This window comes from Sinocyclocheilus grahami, unplaced genomic scaffold (assembly GCF_001515645.1).
Source record: "Sinocyclocheilus grahami isolate Dianchi unplaced genomic scaffold, SAMN03320097.WGS_v1.1 scaffold46.1, whole genome shotgun sequence".
NCBI classification, from domain to species: domain Eukaryota; kingdom Metazoa; phylum Chordata; class Actinopteri; order Cypriniformes; family Cyprinidae; genus Sinocyclocheilus; species Sinocyclocheilus grahami.
The window spans coordinates 1,384,074-1,407,978 of record NW_015505225.1 but is presented as its reverse complement, the minus strand read 5'-3'; the positions used below and the strand labels follow the sequence as shown (position 1 = coordinate 1,407,978).

Here is a 23,905-nt window from a genome sequence, read left to right as displayed (position 1 = left end):
GGCACCCACTGTCAGATGTCTCAGTGGTGGGATCAGAGCATGCTGCTGAATGGGAACGAGTGTGATAACAGCCTTTAAGCGTGGCAGAGGAACAAGTTTCATCTGTGCAAGTAATGGAGTAGAGTCTGCAGGGAAAAAAGTCTGGGGAAGGAGCTAAACCACCTGCAGGTTTACTGACAGGCCTGACACTGGAGCTCAAGTCAGCAGTATGTAGTGTGCACACCGTGTCTCTGCAGTATGCAAATTCACCATCTACTATCTACACAGAAACACAGAATACTGACTGCATTTGCCAAAACAAGCATGCTGAGTGAGATATTGTATCCCACAACCCAATGTGCTTGACCTTTCATTTTCAGTGTGAAGGAAATGTGAAAAATTTTATGAAAAATATTAAATTATATATTTTTATTTTTATTTTTATTTGGCAATGATGCATTAAATTGATGAAAAGTGACAGTAAAGACGTTTATATAATGTTACAAAAAAACTATTTCAAGTAAATGCTGTTCTTTTGAATTTTCTGTTAATTAACTAAAGAATTAACAGAACAGGGGGAAAAAACTAGTAAGTATATAATAACTTATTTCCACAAAAATATTAAGTAGCACAACTGCTTTCACCATTGATGTTGTTTGAGCAGCAAATCAGCATATTAGAATGATTTCTGAAGCATCATGTGACTTTGAAGACTGGAGTAATGATGCTGAAAATGCAGCCTTGAATCACAGGAATAAATGACATCTAACAGATTACAAAATAAAAAACAGTTATTTTAAATTGTAATAATATTTCACAATATTACCATTTTATTCTGTATTTATGATCAAATAAATACAGCATTTGTGAGCATGAGAGACTTGTTTCAAACGCTTATTGACCCCAATTTGAACAGTAGGGTCATTTCCGTGTCAAATCAACCAAATTTCAGAAAGGGCCCTGGCTCAAATTTTGGATTTTGCTAATGTTTTTTTTTTTCTGAAGAAAGATAAACATGAATAGTGATGAAAGCAAAAATATTTAATTAAATTAAAATTACAGGGGGGCAAAAATGACTTCAGAAAGATGGCAGCATCATAATGTTACTTTTACTCAGAGATTGGTAGGTCTATTAGTAAAACCTGTTGACTTTAGCAATCTTTATTGCATTATGTGCCAATGGTAACCATTAAAAAAAATGGGGAAACGGCACACAATTTTTTCCTCCAATTTTCATGCCTATAACTCAAGTAGTATAAAATATATCACAATATGATTTTAGATTCTAGTTCTTAATAAACTTTTCTTTTGGAATCTTCATTTTCAAGGCCCTGTATCATTCAGTCCCAGAGATATGGGATTTTCATACTTATTGTATTTAAATGGGAATGTCTGAAGAATAAGTAATGCTGAAACTAGAAATGTATCTTGTTTTCCTCTATCAAAACAACTGTGTAGGACATACCCGTTTGGGTGTCATAAATATAATTTTTTCCAAAATGTAGGTGTCTGTAACTCAAGAAGTATTACAGTTATCTTAATATGATTTTAGATTCTGGTTCCTAAGAAACTTTGCTTTTGGAATCTTAATTTTTAAGGCCCTGTATGGTTTAATCCTAGAGCTATTGAGATCCCAGTGAAGCTCCATTGCCAAATTGTTGTATCCTAACCATTTTCAATGGTCAAAAACCAAATGTGGTTTTGTGCTTATCTAGTCATCACTGTTAACACAATCAAATATGTAAATAATAACAGTAACCCAGGGTTTAAGAATGTACAGTGTGATTATGAATGACCAGGATTAATTGTTAACTCTAAATTCTAATATCTATGGAACCGAACCATATAGGACAGTGTTCCTGGAGGGCCACAGCTCTGCAGAGTTTAGCTCCAACCCTAATCAAACACACCTGATCCAGCTAATCAAGGTCTTCAGGATTACTAGAAACCTCCAAGCAGCAGTGGTTTGGAGCTGGTTGGAGCTAAACACTGCAGAGCTGTGGCCCTCCAGGAATTGAGTTTGAGACCACTGATATAAGGCCTTAAAAATGAAGATGCCAAAAGGAAAAGACCTAATATCTAAAAGGACATTAAGATATTTTTAATGCTTCTTGAGTTACAGGCATGCAACCTTTGAAGAAAAAAATGGCTCTTTCGCCATTCTTGAATGGTCATCATTGGCACATTATGCAACAAAGATTGCAACAGATTTGACTAATATTATGATGCTGTCATTTTTACCCTCTTGTAATTACCCTCATTTTGACCCCCCCCCCCCCCTCTCTACAAAAAAAAAGTGGATTACTCCGTAAATATTCATACACAACATTTAATATTTCGGCTTTCATCACTATACATGTTTATCTTTCTTCAGAAAAATATTAGCAAAATCAAAAATTTGAGCCGAGGACCTCTGGTTTAGTTGACACGGAATGACCCAGTAGCGTCTATATTAAACAGCATTAAACGTTTTAATGCATTAATAATTGCATACATTAACGTGATCATTTGCCCAATAAAAATACACATTTATTCATATACAGGCAGTGTGTTAACTAAATGGAGTCATCAATTTACCTTCCTCAGCAGGTCAGCGTGGCTCTGGACCAGCTCTGTGTATTTCTCCTTTAACTTGGTGTAGCGTTGCTCATTAGCTTGTGCTTTTCCTACAAAAAAACACAAATACACAACCAAAATATCAACATTAAGTATCAAAAACACAAACCTTGACATGCCTCAGACCTTCCTCTCTGCATCACAGAACAGTTAGCACCACTGAGATCCTCAACACAGGCCTGCAAGCTGGTGAATTGGACTGTGGACTATATGGTTTATTAGTGTTTGATTGGAGACTGCAGTAAACTAGAGTCCCTTCTGGCTGTGTTCCTCAGCTCCAGAGAGGAAACAGACTGTCTAATGAATATGCACTGCTGTCCTGCATCTGTACCGACTGGTTACTATAGTATAGTACATAAAAATACTATAGTCAATGCCACCAGTAACTGTTTGATTACCAACATTTTTTTTTAAATATAATCTTTTGTGTTCAGCAGATAAAAGAAACGTATAGAGGAAACTATCCCTTTAATATCATGTAACACTTTATTTAGAATATAATGATTGCTGATGTTCCAAAAAAAGCAACAGTTTGAGGTGAACCACTGGGTGTAAATAAATCAAAAAGGAAGGAACGCCAGTTTTTTTTTTTTTATTTATGAAAGAGGAACAGAGCAATGGTTTGTCTTAAAGGCCTAATTTACAGCTCAGTTCAAGTTCTCTAAATATTAAAGGGGTCATTGGATGCAAAATTCACTTTTGTGTTTGTTTGAACATAAATGCGTGTAAAAAGTGTGTGTAAACATCCATTCTATAATGATAAAAATCTTTTAAAAAATTGTTTTTTTTAAATCCCTATTTTAAAATCCCCTTTCTCAAATCAGGCTGTTCTGAGACTCCTGTCAGAATGACGTAGTTCTGCACAGGCCACTCCCACGGCAGTTGATTGACAAAGCCGTCTTACCTTAGACCTGCCCTGAGTGAGCTGTCATCAGTCCACCATTGTGTCTACTCTGGTGCAGGGGAAGACAAGAATGTCTCCGATTAAGCGATTGAGGTGTTTTGTTGTTGGATATAATTATGACAACTCTATAGGATCCAACAGTAATGTTGCAACACACAAGTGTGAGTAACTGTTTTTTTTATGTGATCACTATTGTTTTGTCTGTTAAACTGATCGTTTGTTATGTACTGAGCATTTATGCGTTTTTACCCTAAATCACAGCAGCACCCATCTATGAATAATGTAAGCCGGCAAACATACACAACTGTTAGCCAATAATAGCAGTGGACCTCAGAGAATAGTACAAAATAATAAAAAAGGCAGTTCATGACCAGGGTCATAACAGGGTCGTGAAAATTTTAAGTGCCCCTATTATGCCATTTTTAAGGTTGCTACTATTGTTTTATGAGTCTCCTAAAACAGGTTTGCATGCATGCAAGGTCAAAAAACACTTTAGTTTTCTCAAAAAAATTGATTTAATTTGACCTAATTTCTAAATGATTCGTAAACGATTCGTGCGAAGCAGTTCAAAGAATCAGTCTCTCTAAACCCCTCCTTTCTGTGAGCCCTCACTGCTATGATTGGTCAGATGGCGCAGTCCTTTGTGATTGGTCGTAAGAGCCATTGCGAGATTGGCTCTGGATTGGTCTACCGTGTACAGCGCGTGTAGGAAACGAAACGCCCATTGCCATGATGGAATGACAGCCCTGGAGACTTGTCAAAACATATAAAAGATGGTATTGATTGTACCTTACCAATTCGAGCCCGGAGTCTGATGATGAAACGGTTGAACTGGCTGATCGACAAGAGACTGATTCGCAAGCACGACTGGAGCAGGACATTTCTCAGTGGTAAGTGTCAAGTGTTAACAAGTTTGTGGTAATTATAAGATGTGATAAAACAAATTTACTCTTACAGTTTAGGATACTGCGTCTTCTCAACATGATGTTAACCACACAGAAATGTTACTGTTTGTGGGCAAGCAAGTTGGCGACGTAGAACGTGGGCAGACATTATGCAAATGTGTTACTTTGTGACGTAGAGCCGTAACAGAATAAGATTCGAATTCCTGACGATTCGTTTAGGCGATTGCGAGCAGCAGTTGTTGCTGCTAAGGGTGACCCTACCAGTTATTAGGTTTAGGGGGCAAACACTTTTTCACACAGGGCCATGTAGTTTTGGATTTTGTTTTCCCTTAATAATAAAAACCTTCATTTAAAAACTGCATGTTGTGTTCACTTGTGTTATCTTTTACTAATATTTAACTTTGTTTGATGATCTGAAACATTAAAGTGCGACAAACATGCAAAAAATTAAGAAATCAGGAAGGGGGCCAACACTTTTTCACACCACTGTACATGACACACTGCATGAAAGGTAATATTCGAAAAAGGCATATCGGGGCACTTTAATTCAATATTTGAAATAAAAAAAGAAATTCAGTGTATTGTATTGAAAATTGTTCCAACAATAAACTCTTACTCTCGATTTCGCTCAGGCTGCGCTGCTCTTTCTCTGTGTCCTCTTTGACCCTGCGCAGGTCGTCTAGCTCCACCCTCAGGAACTCGCTCTCACCCAATGCCTGCTGCTTCAGGTGAGTCTGCTCTGCAAGCTCCGCCTCCAGCTCGTTCACACGCCCTCGTAGTGCTTGACAAAGACGGCCACTCTGAGAAAGACCAAAAGAATGATTAGTGTCACTTTTATTTTCACTTCTCTTCCACTGTACATGACCCTTCAAAAGTCAAATGTCTTATGCTCATCAAGACTGCATTTATTTGATCAAAAATATAGTAATCACAGTAATATTGTGAAATATGTTTACAATTTAAAATAACTATTTTCTATTGTAATTTATTTTAAAATATAATTTATTCCCGTGATGGCCAAGCTGAATTTTCAGCATTATTACTCCAGTCTTCTGGAGTCTTCTAATATGCTGAATAGATGTTCAAGAAACATTTCTGATTCTTATCAATGTGGAAAACAGTTGTTCTGCTTAATATTTTTGTGGAAACCATGACACTTTCTTAAAACATTTTTTTTAAAGAAGAACATTTATTTGAAATAGAACTCCTTTGTAACATTACAGATGTATTTACAATTACTTTTGATCAATTTAATGCATCCTTACTGAATAAAAATATGAATTTCTTAAAAAAAACACATATTACTGACTCCAAACTTTTAAGTGGTAGCTTATCAAATTTGATCTCCTCTCATCTCCCACTCTTTACCTCCAATCTGAAGGACTCCAGCTCCTCCTTCAGGGCCTGTAGCTCTGCTGTGAGCTGCTCAATCAAACGGTCTCTGAGATGAGAGATACATGTTCATGAGTCCTATGTTATAATATGTTCTAATAAACGCAAAGAGTTTCCTATAACTTATTAATTATATTCTCCAACAGTATTTCCAAGACTTACTTCTCATCTTTACGCATGCCGTTCTGACTGTTGAAGTTAAACGGGTCTGTAGCAGCTGAGGTGCCAAAGAGGTCGTCAAATTTGCTGTCCACAGTGCTCTAATGGAGAGAAAAAAATCTGTCTTTAGAAACTCAAGTTAAAAGGAAAGTATACAGAGAGTTTTGGATAGTGAGAGTGTGTGTGTTACCGGTAAAGGTGGGATGTCCGTGTCCACCAGGTCTTCTGTCTCTGCTACATGTTCACTCTCAGGGGACGAAGACTCCACCGGAATCACCACCACTGGACTGATGTGTTCGGAGAGGGCTGACGCCCGCAGGAAGTTTGGTGGATTCTGAAGAGAAATGTGAAGAAAGGAAACTACTGGAATGTGTTTTCAAACCGTTTTTCCCAAAACCCTTCCTTACTGGTTGAGAAAACAGACAACACCACCCTAGTCTCATGCCATTGGTTGAGCTGAAGTCACTATGTTGTGATCATGAAGCTCAAACAAATGAAAAAGTAGCTCACTTTGCCTTTCATTTTAATTTAAAATGACATGCAAATTGAAGGAAAATATGTTGTTATAGGGCAGCCTGCAGTATCTTCATGGAGTCCAGCTGAAAATCCTGACGCTAGAAAACTAAGCAGGCAGATATGTAAATGAGTTACATAATTTCTTTCCACTAGCTGTATTTTTGGACTCAGGTCAGGCAGGAATCTGTTTGGTATGCAGGAGTCTCACCTCAGGAAGTTGTGGGATCTGAATCAGTCTCTTGAAATACTGCAGGTTACTGGAGCGATAGAACAGACTCTTCAGCCTGGAGAGAGAGAAACGGAGTGAAAGGAAAATATTGAAAGAGTGAGAAATGACAAAAGAATAAAATAGTGGCAGTCTGTGTAACTCATCATGGTAGCTGTTCTGACTGGATAGTGACTGACAGACTCACTTCTTAAACTGCTCCTGGAAGCGATCCCTGTGGCCCTGCAGAGTATCTGCCGGCAGACCTGGAAGACAAGAGTGCACAAGACTGAGAGCGTGCACTATTTTACATTCTATTTTGATTACATTTTGTTATAATAGCCAAAGGAACAACACCAAATACAAAACAAATACAACTTCCCTACTACAATATACAAGTATAGTAAGAAATAAATAAATAAAAACTAAGTTCAGAGTGTGGTCACATTGCAAAATATCCGACCTGTATCTGATTAAGCATTACATATGTTAGGCTATGTTCACACTGCAGGAAAATGTGGCCCAAATCAGATTTTTTTGCTCATATGCAACTCAAATCGTTTAGCTTCATGACAGTGTGAACAGCACAATCCACATTGAACTAGGGCTGTGCGATTAATCGAAATCGAATCGAAATCACGATTTGAGACGTTGCGATTTCCTAATCGCAAAGCCTGCAATGTGAACGCGAACTCTGTTCCAGAGCATATGCATGACTGCCAGCCTTGAGTTGCAATCTTACTTGCCCTGGGCAAGAGTGAGCGCACCTCCGTTCTCCCCAATCAGCACTGCTTTAGTCAACTGCGTAAACACCCACCATTTAAAAAAATGTAAAAACGGTACGCGGGACGGGAGAGAGACAGAGTGGGATTATGGCGTCTACTGGGTCAGATCGATAGTTAGGCAAATTAAAACTAAAGAAAACCGTATGCAACTTAAGCTTCGAAATGACAGACAACAAACAAAAAAGGTAATTTGCAAGAGCTGCGTCACAGCGCATATCAAGAGCTCCCTTATCGGTTCTGTTTTCAGTACTGGAGAATAAAAGATACATTCTTAGATGTTTTTGTTAGTACGTGAACGTTATCTTACACATTTTATCTCCCCAACAGATTAATTTGAAATAAGTTTATAATGCATGTTGGCTATTCCCAATTCAGAAGAGCGCACACACAGCCTGTGTCTGTGAATGCTTCTCATACTCGCTCCTCTCTGGCCCACGCGGCGCAAATCCCGCATCACAAACGAGCCGTTCATGCTTGCCGCACTCACGCAGCCTGTCTCGTAATGCTCGTTTATACTCGCACCTGGCTCCGCACCGCAAGTCTTCACGAGCGCATCTGGCAGTATGGATGAGACTTGACGCATGTGCGCAACCTGTGTTGACTCGCGCCTGGCTCCGCGTTTAAAACGAATGTAAATTCAGTCTAACTGCTTGTTTAATTTCATCCAAGTGAAATTAACATTCAGCACATTTTCCACTTGCTCTTAAAATCCCAAATCCCCCATAATTGACTTAAGAAATACAGTTCTTTATTTATAAAAAATAAACAAATATTTTCTGTGAAATTCAGTAATTAAGTTAATTCTGTAAAAGTAGTTATACCATTATAATCTTGCCTGCTAAAGAAAAAAACAATAGAACCCCTCCCAAAACACAGTAACAAATTTAATGGATTTCAGGGTTATAATGGGAATTTGTTTGGTTTTAATGTAAACTATAATGGTGTCTATTTGATGGATTCTATTGGTGGGATGTAATCTGGCAGATGGCAACCAATAGAACAACAGTAACTCCTATTGGAATAATGCCCAAAACAAAAAGGAATTTTGTAATGATTTAATGGAAACTATAAGAATTTCTGTGATGGTTTCTATTGTTTTTTTCAGCAGGGTAATGATACCCATACTGTGCTGCACATTATTGACAATATTGAGCTGAAGCTTGACTTCGCAAATTTAAAATCGCAAATCAAATCGCAATATCTGTCAAAAAAAAAAAAATCGCAATTTGATATTTTCCCCCAAATCGCACAGCCCTACATTGAACCCGATCTTTTCAATTCCAATTTGGGCCACTTCCATCTGTGGTACTAGATCAGATTCAGGTCAGATGTTTTGCAATGTGACCGCAGTCTGAACAGTCAAAACGAATTTATGCGACTTTTACGTCATTCTAGATCGACGTTCGTCATAATTCCGTGCTGACGGGAGTCACTGCAAAGATTTTACATAACTGTATTTCTTTGATCACTCAAGTGAATCGTTTTACGGTGTATTACAGAAACGGTGCTATACAAGCTAAACTTACTGGATTTTACAGTAACTATTTAAAAACTTAGCTTTCTTTCTCCTCATCTTCATCCTCCTTATTGCCTGCTTACAAATTCACAGGCTTTCGTGCCACATTAGTTTATAAATGAATGTGTAAACACTTCAGTGACCTCTGTTTACTTCCATATGACAACGCATTTCTTGCCATCATGTTATCGTTCTTTTGCATATGCAGGTCAGTTCAGCACCGTCATTCGTTCACACTGAAATCTGATATTTGCCACATTTAAAACTGATAATGTGAAGAAAAAACGTATCCGAGTATTAAATCGGAATTGAGCACTAATGCTTGTAGTGTGAACGCAGCCTTAGCGGCCCAAATCAGAATCTAAAAAAACAGATTCCAGGTGATTTGTGCTGTTCACATTGTTAAGATCGGAGTCACATAAGTAAAAAAGCAGATTTGGTCCACTTCTGTCTGCAGTCTGAACATAGTCTTTGTGTTTGTGAAGAGAGAGATGTGATTTATGGACTCACAGGAGTGGAGTTTGAAGAGCAGTTTGACGGTGTAGTCGTACAAATGACTGGAGTCCAGAATGACCTGGATAAGAGGGGCCAGACGGCACTGACCGGCTGCTGTCACCGACACAGAGCGAGACATATCCAACGAGCTGAACACTGTGAAGAATAAAAAAAACATCAAGACACTCCCATCATTCCATAGATACCAAAACCCCTTATAGGATAAGTATATTTCTGTCATGTTCTAACACAAAATTATAAACTTTTATAAATTGTATAAACTAATTACTATAAAATATTAATATAAATTGTGCATATAAATAATTGATATAAATTTATATTAACCATTTATAATAATTATAAACTATCATTAATTATTTGTGTAAATATGTTATAATATGCATATATTAATTTACAATAATCCATATCTTATTTTTGGACATTTTGTCTCTTTTATATATATACTAGGGGTGTAACGCTACACGTATTCGTACTGAACTGTTTGGTACGAGGCTTTCGGTTCGGTACGCATTACAAATCGAACGATTCATTGGACTAATCAATCCTATTACATTTGGAAAACAAAAGAGCTTAAAGTGTGAAATATAATGTTCTCAGTGCCACTGTGCTCAACATGACAGCCCAAACGGCATAACAGGCAACATGCTGTCTGCCCAGTGGCGTAGCGCATGGCCCCGTAATAACCTCCCCTTGCTGGTGTGCGTCGAAAGACGACGATCTTGTATCAAGGATAGCCAGAGATATTGTCAAAAACATAAATTATTGGCAATATTAAGAGGATTTGGCATTTCCAATTAATGTGGGCTTGTTACATTCTTATTTTTACTAGGCCTATTATTATTATGAAGTTACTTTTATTATTACATTAAAATTACAATTAATTTGCCCCACAATAATTACTGCATAACTGACGCGCTGCGAGGATAACAAAAGATATTTAGCCTACTCCTCAATTAAAATGTTTTTAAAAACAGTCTTTTAAGGTCTACAATGAATTATATGCCTATAATTAAAATATTAACACTGCAGTCATTGATAATAATCAATTAAAGAAAAAGCTTTTATTCCAAGCACCGACTTTAAAAAAAAACAACCTGTTTAACACTAAATATGTTTCTTCTCATTTTTTTTTCCACTATGTACGGGCCACAAGAGAAATATTAAGGGAAAAAAATTAAAATAGTTAGCTATACCGTTATCAGCATATGTTGAAGTAGATTTGTCTCTGAGAGAGAATGCGGTGTCAGATGCCGAAAGCTCCGTCATTACTCATTACGTCAGTCCGTTTTTACTTTCACTTTCTGCATATAGTGAATTGACTGCGATTAAGATGTAACTCTTGCGCAAAGTTTGCATGTTGCCTGTGTGATATCCATTGGCTCGCCTTCATAAAACAGGAATATTTTGTTTCCATTTCATTGCAACATAACCAATTAGCCCCGTACCGAATATACTGAACTGATCCGCGACACCACATACATATATATTTAAACATATGTTTGACATGCTCAATTGAAAGCCTCAATTCTCAATTGGCAAGTTGTATTCCTTTATTGTATGAATCCCTCTTTCACGCCATTCCCTTCAACATGCTGTTTTTCTCAATCTATCCCTCTCACTGCCCACTTCCTCATTCACATTCATCCCCACACTCCCTCCCTCCCTCCATCCATCCGTCTCTCTGGTGATCAGTGATGCAGGCTCCTGTGAGACCCCGTCTTCTCAGCACACAGAGAGGTGTGGTTTCCTGTGCCAGGGAGCGGCGTTTCAGCCAACAACACTCACATTAACTTCTCCCTAATGCTTCCAGCACAGGCACACTGAGACCTATCAGTGTTCCAGCTAGATTTTACTGCCTGTTTCAGCAGAAACGTCTATCCCGATAGAGATGTCACCTGTTTTTTACTTTAGAATGCACATTAGCTATTCTTTACTGTGAGATTTTTTTCAGAGATTCCAGTCTTTCTCTATTCAAGTAGATTAAAGCTGTATTTGTCTGCCTACAATCTACTTAGAAAACGGCATAACTAAAATGACCGCCAAGGACTCTTCTGGTGCTCAAACACCTGCATGTCACTTTAAACTTACCACCTAAGAAAAGGTTCAGCTCACACTCCAAGTAATCAAACATCTCCACCGTCAACTGGAAGCTACATGTTTTGAGACGAGAGGAAACATGATTAAGTCCCATCCCACAAACACAGAGCAATTATAGAACTTTATTTAATAAAACCGACTGAAAAGAAACACAAAGCTTGTGAGAAACAAAGCAATACTCACAAATTATTGACGTCGTTCTCACCCGCCTCATCAAGCTGGCTGTTTGACATCTGAAGGTTGCCTGGGAAACGGGGATTCTGGGAAAGCAAGAGGGGTAAATCTTATATTTGTGAGAGTCTGACAGCACAGCCTTTTAAAATACTCATGAAATGGCTCATGAAATGGCAAATGCAAATGTCTTTCCTGTATTGACACATTTCATATTGACGCAGGAAGCAGTGTCAAAACGTATCAAAAAGCTTGTCTGGGTTTAAAAAAAAAATAAAATCTAGGCAGGAGGGCAATATTGCAAGACATTCTGCCAAACCATGATTATCTACAAAGAATACACAAAAAGAAATAACAATTATTTTATTATTTATACTTATGTTCATATATATATATATATATATATATATATATATATATATATATAGCCACTGCATCAGGGCTGCTCAATTAATGGAAAGAAATACGAAATTGCAATATGGTTTAGTGCGATTATCAAATTGCAAAGGCTGCGATTTAATTAAAAATATATATAGACCGTGTTTCAGAAAGTGCAGCACTGTGGGGTTTTTTTGTTTGTTTGTTTTTTTTTACACGTGAGCAGCTCATGATCCAATGTTTCAGTATCTGAGATCAGCTCACTTTACAGTAAATACTGCACCATATAATCTAATTTGTGTATCTGCTCTGAGTTTGGAATGATTATAACATGCATTTGGAAACTTAAAATGTGACCCTGGACCACAAAACCAGTCATAAGGGTCAATTTTTTTATTTATACATCACTGAAAGCTGAATAAATAAACTTTCCATTGATGTATGGTTTGTTAGGATAGGACAATATTTGGCTAAGATACAACTATTTGAAAATCTGGAATCTGAGGGTACAAAACAAATCAAAATACTGAGAAAATCGCCTTTAAAGTTGTCCAAATGAAGTAGCAATGCATATTACTAATCAACAATTAAGTTTTGATATATTTACGGTAAGAAATTTACAAAATATCTTCATGGAACATGATCTTTAATTAATATCCTAATGATTTTTGGCATAAAAGAAAAATCAATAATTTTGACACATACAATGTTTTTTTTGGCTATTGCTAAAAACATACCCAAGCGACTTAAGACTGGTGCTTTGCACTTTGTGCTCCAGGGTCACAAATGTGCCAACCATCTTCCCAAACTTGGAAAAATGAGAAGCAACTATTGTAATACTAATAAGACTAATAATAAACCGACTACTGTCAAAAAAAGACTAGCTTAAAGGACTTCCTGTGATTCTCCACCAAAATAAAAGTTTGAAGGTATAACTTTTGGAAAGTTTCCAGCCTCTGTTGCCTCCATATATGAGGACACAAACACATAATCTCAAGAACTGCTCTGAGAATTACTTCACGAGCATTTTGCAGTTTCTTTAAAAAAAAAAAAATAATTTTTAAAAAAATTAAAAAGATTGTCATATCATATACAAACAGAAACTTTAAGGTCTTCACAGCAAATACAAGTTCGGTTTAACTTGAAGAAACTGTGACAGAAAAGTGTAAATAAAACTATTTCTGAAAAAAAATAAAATCATTTTTATGAAAATTAATTAGATGATTTTGATTGTTTAAATTTAATGAAACATTAAAATGTAATCCAAAAAATTTATGGAAAACACAGATTTTGGTCAAAATAAAACTACATCTGAGAAGAAAATAAAACATTTCATAGGGCCTTAATAATTTAATTTTTGTTAAACTTAATAAATTGATGTTAAATTGTGTAAGTTTCATTATTTCAATTAATTAGACATGCTTTTTGATTAATATTTTTAACTATTAAAATGGAGTCTAGAAAAATTTAAATGGAAAAAAATGAATAATAAAAAAAAAAAAAAGGATTTCATAGGCCCCTAGACATATTACAATAACAATATTTCTTATTCGTTTCATATTTTTAGTAACAACATCAACTATTGTTATTATTATCATCATTATCCTCATACTGATACAAATATTCAGCTAAATAATAATCAAGCACAGCAAACATGAAGGTTTTTTCAATGTTTATCAGAAGAAAAAAAAACAATAACATTTTCTCCCCATATCTGTAATGTAAAGGCTGCAGATTTTGTGCATAAACACCCATTTATGCAACGTAAGAAAAACTATTTAAATTTTTACATTTTATATTGTATTTAATGAAGATAAAAAAAAATTCTGGAATATGTTGTGAGAAAAATAAATGAATTAAATGGAGAGCCAGATATCAACTAACCAAGAGATTGAGAGAAAGTGAGAGTGAGGTGGAATTAGACGTGTAAGAGATAATACGGCTGTATGTACTCACGTTTGGATGGCCGTCCCTCAGCAGCTTGTGGAAGACGTGGCAAAATTTCCAGCAGAGCACTGCATTGCTGGAAAGGGGCAGGCGGTTGACAGCAAGCCAGAATGTGTGAGCCCCCTTCTCATGATGCGTGCCCAATATGCACGGTGAAGATGCCAGTCAAGGACAAAACTGAGGGGTGTGCTTCTCTGACATGTCAGCATCTTTAACCAGATACTCTAGATACCTGATCCAGTCTTCTGGAAGAAAGACTAACCAAACTGCATCGTACAAATGAATAATAAGTACTGGAGCAAAGAAACACTGATGTGCAGGTACATGGAGTTACACATACACTATATGGACAAAAGTATTTGGACACCCCCTTCTAATTAACAGATTTGACTACTTTAGTAATTTCCATGAGTACAAATCTTAATGTTTAAACATATAATGACATTCTAGGGAATTGTGTGCTTCTAATTTTATAGCAACAGTTTGGACAGGACACTTTTCTATTCTAACATGACAATGCCTCTGTGGATAAGGCAAGGTTCAAAAAGAAATGATTGATTGAGTCAGTGTGGAAGAACTTAACTGGTCTGCAGAAACTCAGCTGAACACCTCTGGTGTGACTTTAAATGCAGACCTTGAGCCAAAAACTCATGGAAATTACTAAAGTAGTCAAACCTGTTCATTAGAAGGGGGTGTCTTAATACTTTTGTCCATATAGTGTATGTTTATCTAAAAATGAACTGGGTATCTAATATATAAACCAGATAGCCAATACACGATACAATTATTTGCAAATATTATGATACAATTAAATTTATACAATAATACAAGCACAGTTATTGGCAGAGGCTATTGTGTTTTCCATTCAGTCTCCCAAAATGTTTCACCGCCATGCCCGACGGGCTATCTTGAACAGTGATATAAAATTCCTTCCTTGATTTGCGTTGTTCACTAGCTTGTAGGGCTAAAATGGATCGTAGTTGATCATTTGCACGTGTTTCTAAGTCTTGAGGATTTAAACATTCAAGTGTTTTAAACCATTCACGTGCATTCGGAGCTGCATGCACTCATTCAAAGCGTGCACAGAGAACCGCGTTTCAGACAATGCGCGTACACAGAATTGATTCCTCTTTCGCGTATCCTTGCATCTGAATGAACACATACACACAAAATTATCTCAAAATAACTGTCTCGGCAAGTATTCTTCTAAACACAGTCGGTTATGTCTTAAGTGAACAAACAGTGGTGAAAGAAATCTCAAGTGCATCATTATATTGGATCCGTGCATTCGGTCTTAAAGGGGCAGCAGCCTATAAATACCTGCTGTTCCATAAACGCCACCTGCTGTCAGAGAGTGGCATTTGCATCTCATTCACAAAGCTGAAATCAGACCATTCTGTTTTTGCATCAAATTTCGAAATTATACAATCTAATTGCAATCTAAATAACATGTATTTTGCATCTTTGTTTGGATCGTGATTAAAATGCAGTGGTTGCCTCTGTTTTTAAATGGAAAAAGCACAGCCAAATCCTTAGTTTGTTTATATGAGGAGATTTGTTTTATTTGTATTATTTTATTAGGGATTTGTTTTAAAAGTTAGATTTATTATTTGACATATCAATTTCACAAAGAAATGTGCAGCATTTTGTTGGGAGAAATAATAAAAGGACACCTTTTCATTTATAAGTTGTCTTAAATCTCATTTTGTTAAAAATAAAAATTGTGAGAAAATTGTACTGTGAAATCAGTATCGTGAATCGTATCGCATCGTGAGTTGAGTGACTCGTTATATCCCTATATGCTACTAGTTTTTGCTGTGGTATCAAAGAAGAATTCTGCTATTTAGATAATAAAGAACCATATTTTTTTTGCTCATCTGCAAAATGACCCGATCTGTTACTCAAAATCTGATATGATAATGCAATATGATCCGAGCCATGGGTTTTGTGATTCGTTGCACCCCTACTCGCTTGATTTTTTATTTGAAGAAAAAAAAAAGTGATCACTGAAGTTTTTAATCATGCTGATTTGTCCGCAGTGAAGTTCAGCCGATGTCTTTTTTTTTTTTTTATTCGGGCTATTTAAATTAATTTTGGGATACCCAAATCTGAAGAATGTCTGCCTGAAGGGCTACCAGCGACTTTGAAATTTTGCGAGCCCTGTATGGTCTGATGCTGATTAAGTCACCGTGGCCAAATATTGGCATGTCTAGTATTGGTATGTACATAACATAACAACATAACATAACATAACAAATAAACATAAAGTTCAAGTTTAAAGGCTCGTTTATAAAATAAATACCCCATATTACTCTCATACCTCTGAATAAAATAATCACATAAAATAAAATTAATAAATTCCTAAAACAACTTTAAAAGTTCTGCAAGTTTATAAAATAAAATACCCCCAGATCAGATTCTTTAAAATAAAATAAATTAAAGTAAACAAAAAATAAAAGCAAATTTAAAAGCTCTTCAAGTTTAAAATATTGGCAGGTGAATTGGTCTGTAAATATTATAAAATAATATTCCAATTCCAAATACATTATTCCAAATAAATAATAAAATAAAATAAATATAAATATATTTTCTTTCCCAAAAGTAGGGCACTCAATGACCAATATATATTGAAACTACGGTTCCCTATCGAAAGGTAACTCCCGTTGCGTCGTCATTTGACCATTGCTTGGGGAAACTCCTCTTCACTCTATTACTGAAGCCTGATTGGTTAACATTTGTGTAGCTGCACAAACCATTGGCGCTCGAGCCCGCCGGAAGGGGCGGAGCCGACCGCTATATAAGTCGGCTCGGAACGCCATCTCATCAGAATCTTCTCCTTCAGAGAGACCATCTCTTCGCTGACTCTGCAATCAAGAAGCCGAAAAGGGAAGACGCTCAGCCTGCGGCTCACCGCCGCAGAAGAGCCCTGGCAGTGGAAGAAGCGAGAAGCCTTCCTCTGTGGCTATCTGGCTAGTAAGAGCAATTTTTCTGCAACGTTGTTGCAAATGTCGCACCGTGAGTGTGCCTCGTGCGGGGAATCCCTGCACGATACAGAGGGGCAGTGAGTGTGTCACCTGTCTGGGCAGCGCCCATGCAGAGACTGTGCACTCACTGAGATGGAATGCTCTCACAGAGAGCACGAGTCTCACTCTTCTCCGCTCGCGAATCGCCTTCTTAAATGAAGGCAGCCCCGGCTCTCCTGTTTCTCCTCTCTAAGCGAGCTCAGAGAAAGAAACGGTGCAGTCATGGAGCTGAGCAACCGGGTTTGAAACGATCTCACGCTGGCAAGAGCCCGCGTGCTCATTCTCCCCCGGCACTTTGATCTGCCGGTGTGTGCTTTACACGTGAGATTGCACCCCTCTTACATCGAGCAGCTCAATCCCTCTAGGTGGATCAGAGTAGAATGCTGTCACCAATGATTCAGATCACTGACAGCTCGCATTTGTGTGTGCGTCGCTGAGCATAGACGAAAGCACGAGTTTATCCCTGCTTCGCTCGCGGATCCCCTTCTTCAATGAAGATGGCCCCGCCTCCCCTGCTCTCGTGTTTCTCCCCTACCAGTTACCTCGGAGAAGAAACGGCGAACTCGTGAGTTTGAGCGATCAGACTTGAGTGATTTTACGCTGGCGCAGGTCCCACGTGTTTCACTCTCACTGCAGCACTTTGATCTGCCAGTGTGTTTTACACGTGAGGATCAGCATCCCTCGCTTACATTGAGTAAGGCCTGGGCCATGCCCACACTGAGGCTGCGCTCACCGAGACAGATCTCTCGCTATGAGAGTGTGTCTCGATCTGCTGCGGTCGCGGTTTGCCTTCTTCAATGAAGTGCGGCCCTGGCCCCTCCTGCTCAAGTTCTCCCCTCCCAGCTGTCTCGGAGGATGAAACCGTAAAGTTACAGGGCTGAGCAACTGGGCTTGAGTGATCACACGCCGGCACAGCGCCCATGCTGCCGCTCTGCTTTCGACCCTGGCATCAGTCAAGCAAGTAGGGGACTTGCAAGCCCTGTCTGTCAGTGCTTCCTGTCTTGAGTTTGGACCCAACGACTGTAAAGTCGTTCTTCAACCACGCAGCGGTTATGATGGTTTCCACGAGAATTGAGGTAAATCTCGGGTCCAATAAAGGGATTTAGCCCTCCCTGGAACGGATGGCAAACAAGGTCCCAACTTGGTATGCCCTGTCCGGTCGAGTTTACAGTAAGCGCTCAGATTCTTTCAGACAATCAGAGCAGCTTTTTGTGTGCTTTGGAGGTCGCTCTAAAAGGCTGCCTGTTACAGAGTAAAGACTATTTGTATCTTTTTTTATATATAAGTATTTATAAGCATCTCATTTGATAGTAGATGCTATAGCTCTCGCTTATGCCTCAGCTGGCTTACAACACCCTTTAGGTGCGAGGGCCCATTCCACCAGAGGAATGGCCTCCTCTTGGGCCTGGTCCAGTAGAATCTCTATTGGGGAGACTACCTTTATTAGATTCTACAACTTGGACATCCCTGCCCTGCAGGCGTGGGTCTTATCCATCTAATGCTCGGGTGGGGAGACTTATCTCAAGTAGACCTCAGAACATTCTCGGGTCTTTTTGTGGCTCAGGCTTATGAATCCCTCGCTGAGTGTTCCTGGGCTGAGCTCGCGGAGCAGGCTAAGTTCTGCATCTGCTTATAGCACGGCGCAATTGGATACGTTCCCCAAGCAACGGGAGTTACCTTTCGATATGGAATGCTTCGGTTAATCACGTAACCTTGGTTCCCTGAGATAAGATGGCGCTATCTTTAATACTTATAAGATGGCGGCTCGGTGTTTTCGTGTTTTTTGTCTTGAGTCGCAGTGTTTTTGTACATATTCGTTGCGTCTATTTGTTTCTAAGGAGTCTCCAGGCCAGGACCAGCAGACTGAAGGACAGCTTCATCCATCAGGCTGTCAGGAAGCTGAACTCCCTCCTGACCTTGCCCCCCCTCCCCTCTTTTGCCCCACGCACCACTGAACTCTGACCCTCTGACGGACTCTCCCACTCCCCCCTCCCTAATACACACACACACTGTCACTTTAATCAATCAGTCTGAATAAGCTCTTTTGCACTACAAATCAATTTTGTGCACTACAATCATTATATCTGCACTGTTGTTTACTTTACTGGTTTTGCACTCTATCTGCCATATGCCTTGTGCTTTATATATATATATTTTTTACATTCTACCTTATTTGTATATTTGTATAGTTGTATTTTGTATTTAATCTGTATCTATCTGTATTTATGTTCTACTGTAGTGTTATCTGTATGCACCAAGGGTCTGAGAGTAACGCAATTTCAATCCTCTGTGTGTATGTGCTGTACATGTGGAAGAATTGACAAAGCAGATTTTACTTGATAAGGGAATGAGTGTTGCATAACTGGCCGTGCTATAGCTGCACACAAATCGATAGCTGTCGCTTCAGTCGTATGATTCTGATGAGATGGTGCTCCGAGCCGACTTATATATAACGGTTGGCTCCGCCCCTTCTGGCAGGCTCAAGCACCTTTGGTTTGTGCAGCTACACAAACGTTAACCAATCATGCTTCAGTAATAGAGTAAACAGGAGTTTCCCCAAGCAGTCGTCAAATGACGACGCAACGCTCGTTCCCTTATCTCAGGGAACCGAGGTTACGCGAGTAACCGGAGGGTTATTTGGTTATTTAGTGATGCCGATGTCAACGAGTAGATCTGAATTTTGACTATTTTGAGAATATTGGCAGATGCCGTATGCTTATTCATCATAAAATAAACATCATAATTCTAATTTAAACCTCACATTCCTTCATAGTTCTCTTTAAGGGCAACACAAAAAAAAGGATATTCCTGGCATGCTTCTCTTTGACAGCAATCTCCTGTGTGTTGATGGCTTTGTTGATGCTCACTGCCTGTAGAAGAGAAAGAGAGAACGTTCAAATTAATTTTTGGGGCCTTTCCTTCAGCGAGGTTAAAGATTAAAAACCAGCTCATGGCAGAAGAGTCTTTCTGTGTGCTGGGGCAAACAGTGAGTTTTAGTGTTTCACTAGAGCCTTATTGAGCAACTTTAACCACCGCTGCGCAACAGCCACTGAATACTAATGAAATTGAGCTCAAGGAGTGTTTGACAGGCAGCATGACCTAAAACACTATTACCGCTTGGGCTACATCCTCCTAATAGTTTGACTCATCTCTCAACTATATCCATACTGACAACGTCGAGAGCTCTGATGCAGAACTAACTTGTGAGAGATATTGAAAAAGCATTAGCCATATGTTTTCTTTCCTATTCCTTTCACAGATGCCAAATTGCCATCAGTTCTAGGTACCTTCACAACTAAAACAGTGTTCCTGTTTAAACAAGCAACACATTTTCGGCATGGCCAGCTGAACGTAATGAACCCTTATCGGCCCATCAGATAATGCACATGGTTGCATGAGCCAATTAAGGTGTGGCAGGGCAGTCGAGTCTCTCGGTCATGCTTCCTCTACAATGGCTAAAACTCCTTTTATTTAGAGAAACAAAACCCTTTAGTTCTAAAACAACAGTTATAAAACATTGCTAGGAAATACTAGTGTATTTCTGATGCAAAAGCTGCCCAAAAATATGTTTTTGGACAAATTTTACTCACACTGCATCTATGTGAAACAGAGCAGGCCCATGATTACATGCTCATGTGACGTTGCTGTGCTATATGGTCATGAAAACTATCGTTTGCATGCATTTTTTAGCACTGCGGTTTAAAAACAAGTAATTTTAAGCCATTGAAACTTATTCAGCAGCAAAAAAAACCTCATTCGCTATATGCACACGCTGTCAGAGAAATGCGCGCATGTGAAGGCAGTGCTCATAGAGCGCTGGATTATTAATATTATATGCCGCTTTATAGGCTGCACACATTTGTAAATGTCAAAATGCCCATCTTTACAAATATCCTTGTAAGCACAGTAATTTAGGTCTTAAGTAAAAGCAAACAGCTGAGAAAGAAAACACATGTGTAAGAGTATATTGGATCCGGGCAGCTCTTAAAGTGACAGTAGTCTAATATTCCTGTAGTCTGTCATTCATGTTAATCTAACAAGAGAAAAAAAATCTCACTGATCTCGATTTAATCATGTTTGTAACTTTAATGAGAAGAAATTTAATTTACACAGTGAAGAATATGCAGTGTTTTTATACATTTGATTACTTTATACAATATATACAGCATTTCTTATTTATTTGTTCTACTGCAGTTTTTTTGTCCTATTGCTTGTTTTTTATTCTTATTTAATCACTGACTGTTTACTTGTCTTCAGTGAGCTTGAGTTTTTGCATCACAGGAATAAATTAAATTAAAAATATACTGGAAAAAAAAGTCATTTTAAATCCTAATAATATTTCACAATATTACTGTTTTTAGTATTAAAACACTAAAATATTACTGAATTTGGAACGGTAGTGCAAACTTTGAAAATACTTCACTCTGGACCAAAAATAAATCTAAATAAAAAACTAAATTTTGTTGAGGAGGTTGGCAGAAATTCTGGCAAGGATGCTGAGAGAATGCTGTTGAAGTGTGTAGTTCAGTCTTCATCCCTGTGCTGGCTTCTGCTGCCAGACACACTGTTAAAGGTGATAAGGCATGGCTTTGTGTAGACAAGGTGGATCTGTTGGATGAGCATCTCATTAAGTCGCAGCTGTGATCTCAAATACAATAAGGATGAAGAAAGGACAGCAGATTGGAAAAATCCATCCAGGTTTCTTATAGACCAACCCAACAGAATGTTTTAGGCAATGCTCTAATACTAAAAACAATACCTTGACTTGAGAAGTGGGTTTCTTCCATCCCTCTCCAACAACCAATAATGCATTCAGAGCTGATAAGCATATGACTAAAACCGTCCATGAGCCATAAAGTCTATAAAAAGTGAATCAGTAAAAAAAGTGTCAATACATTTGCATAATGAAATTAAGACCTTTAAAAACACACAGCTAAGGCGTCTAAGAGATTGTGACGCTGGTGTGAGGAAATGTGTGACCTAATTTGTCCACACTAAGATTTTGTCGTCTATGTGAATGAGTTGTGCCAGCTGACCAGGCCTTTTGGCACTGGCGAGTGAATTTACTGGCATCCCGGCCCATTATCTCTCTCACAGGCACAGGCAAATGATAAGATGAAGTGATAACCACTTATTAAAGTAAGAAGAGAGAAATAAATTGGGAAAGATTACAAGCAGAGATGAGCATAATGTCATCACATACTTAACCCTGTAAAGCCTGACCTATCAAATAATACAGAATTTAAAGGGGTCATATGACGTTGCTAAAAAGAACATTATGTTGTGTATTTTGGTGTAATGCAATGTGTTCATGCGGTTTAAGGTTCAAAAAACACATTATTTTCCACATACTGTACATTGAAACGCGTCGATTTTTTACAAAGCTCATCGTTCTGAAAAGCGAGGTGTATGCTGATTTGCCAGATGCGCTGAAGACATTCAAAGCAAGGGCCTCTACACTTCCTACTAATTTCTGACTGCTGCAACCTTCAGAAATTGTAGTTGTAATCTTTCTTCGTGCTGCAATCATTGCTGTTCTCTAAGTCTGATCACTGTGTTTTCCACAAAATGAAGGGGTTTTGTAAACACTGTTCTACTAGCATGGTATAGCCACAACTAAAATTTCTTTTTTGAACGATGAAGACTACATTATTTATGAATAAATCAAATGTTCATAGATTGTTCTTTAATTTTGATTTCCACTAATAGATATAAAATGCTTAGATTTATGATCAAAGCTCTGTAGTTTTTATTGTGGGAGCAAAACATAGCACAATATTTTTTTTCATATTTTTTATGTTCATCTTGAAATAGGCCTATATTAAAACATAAAAGTTATTCTTAGATTTACAATAAGTAAATATTTCACAGCATAAAGACATGTCCCACGACCTGAAGAGGAACGTAAAAGGCCTTTTACTTGCAAAAAAGTAAGAACTATATTTCAGATGACAGAAGGCATATAGCAGATTGTGTGCAACAGGTTTTGATCATGTTGATAATATGGTGACCTTAGAAATTTGCATATCAAATATGGTACAGTAGGCTGTTAAAGGGATGGTTCACCCAAAAAATTTTTTATTCTGTCATAAGTTACTCACCCTCATGTCATTCTGTATGACTTTACTTATTATAAGTGGAAAGAAATAACTTTTGGACTCATAGGGGCCTGGTGTCGAGTTTATATGACACTCAGATTTGTATTCAGAAATGCTGTGTCATCCTACACAAAAAATTATGCAACTGCTTTATTATTTCTTCCCTTGACACCAGAGGGAGTAACTAAATTTCCTGCTTTTGCATTTCAAAGAAAGCTCTCCAAACAGCCTGTTACGCCACAAGTAGTTTGTTCAATTCCTCGCCTACAGCAATATCAACCCATTAGACACTTAATTACTGTGGCACTTTTTCTATATGGAGCTGACGCAAGCTTGTTAAGCAAAGTATATGTGACTGATGATCTGCAAACATCTGCGTTGCAAACCGTTCTGACAGTCATGTTGTATAGAAGTGCCAAATGCACAACATCAATCAAATGAATGGGATCTTAGACAGGAGTAATGCACTACAGGGATATTAAGGCCAGCTGTCCTCATGTGACCCATCTGCCGGGAGAGGAGACTGTAAGGAAATAGCTCTCCTCATATTGAGGTTTATGCTTTCACCCATAGTGCTCCACAATTACACAGATAGGGATGCTATTAGAAGTAATTAGTGGACAACTAGTTGCAACTGAACTCTATTATTTGGGGGTGGGTGGTTTTATGCTTGAATGTGGAAGAACAGAAAATAGGAG

General features: G+C 38.0%; 1 protein-coding gene across 1 annotated transcript in view; it reads right to left on the bottom strand.

The window, feature by feature from the left end:
• The window catches only part of hip1 (huntingtin interacting protein 1), a 40,283-nt gene extending 22,252 nt beyond the window's left edge, over positions 1-18,031 (bottom strand). Inside the window, exons 1-12 of the mRNA XM_016268551.1 lie at positions 17,843-18,031; positions 16,998-17,127; positions 11,774-11,873; positions 11,582-11,643; positions 9,488-9,628; positions 6,885-6,942; positions 6,680-6,755; positions 6,146-6,289; positions 5,959-6,056; positions 5,773-5,845; positions 5,021-5,204; positions 2,557-2,645 (exon numbers count right to left, since the gene is read on the bottom strand). Of these exons, the coding sequence (XP_016124037.1) occupies positions 2,557-2,645; positions 5,021-5,204; positions 5,773-5,845; positions 5,959-6,056; positions 6,146-6,289; positions 6,680-6,755; positions 6,885-6,942; positions 9,488-9,628; positions 11,582-11,643; positions 11,774-11,873; positions 16,998-17,127; positions 17,843-18,031 (1,344 nt within the window). The remainder of the gene's footprint in view (positions 1-2,556; positions 2,646-5,020; positions 5,205-5,772; positions 5,846-5,958; positions 6,057-6,145; positions 6,290-6,679; positions 6,756-6,884; positions 6,943-9,487; positions 9,629-11,581; positions 11,644-11,773; positions 11,874-16,997; positions 17,128-17,842) is intronic.
• Positions 18,032-23,905: the final 5,874 nt, after the last annotated feature.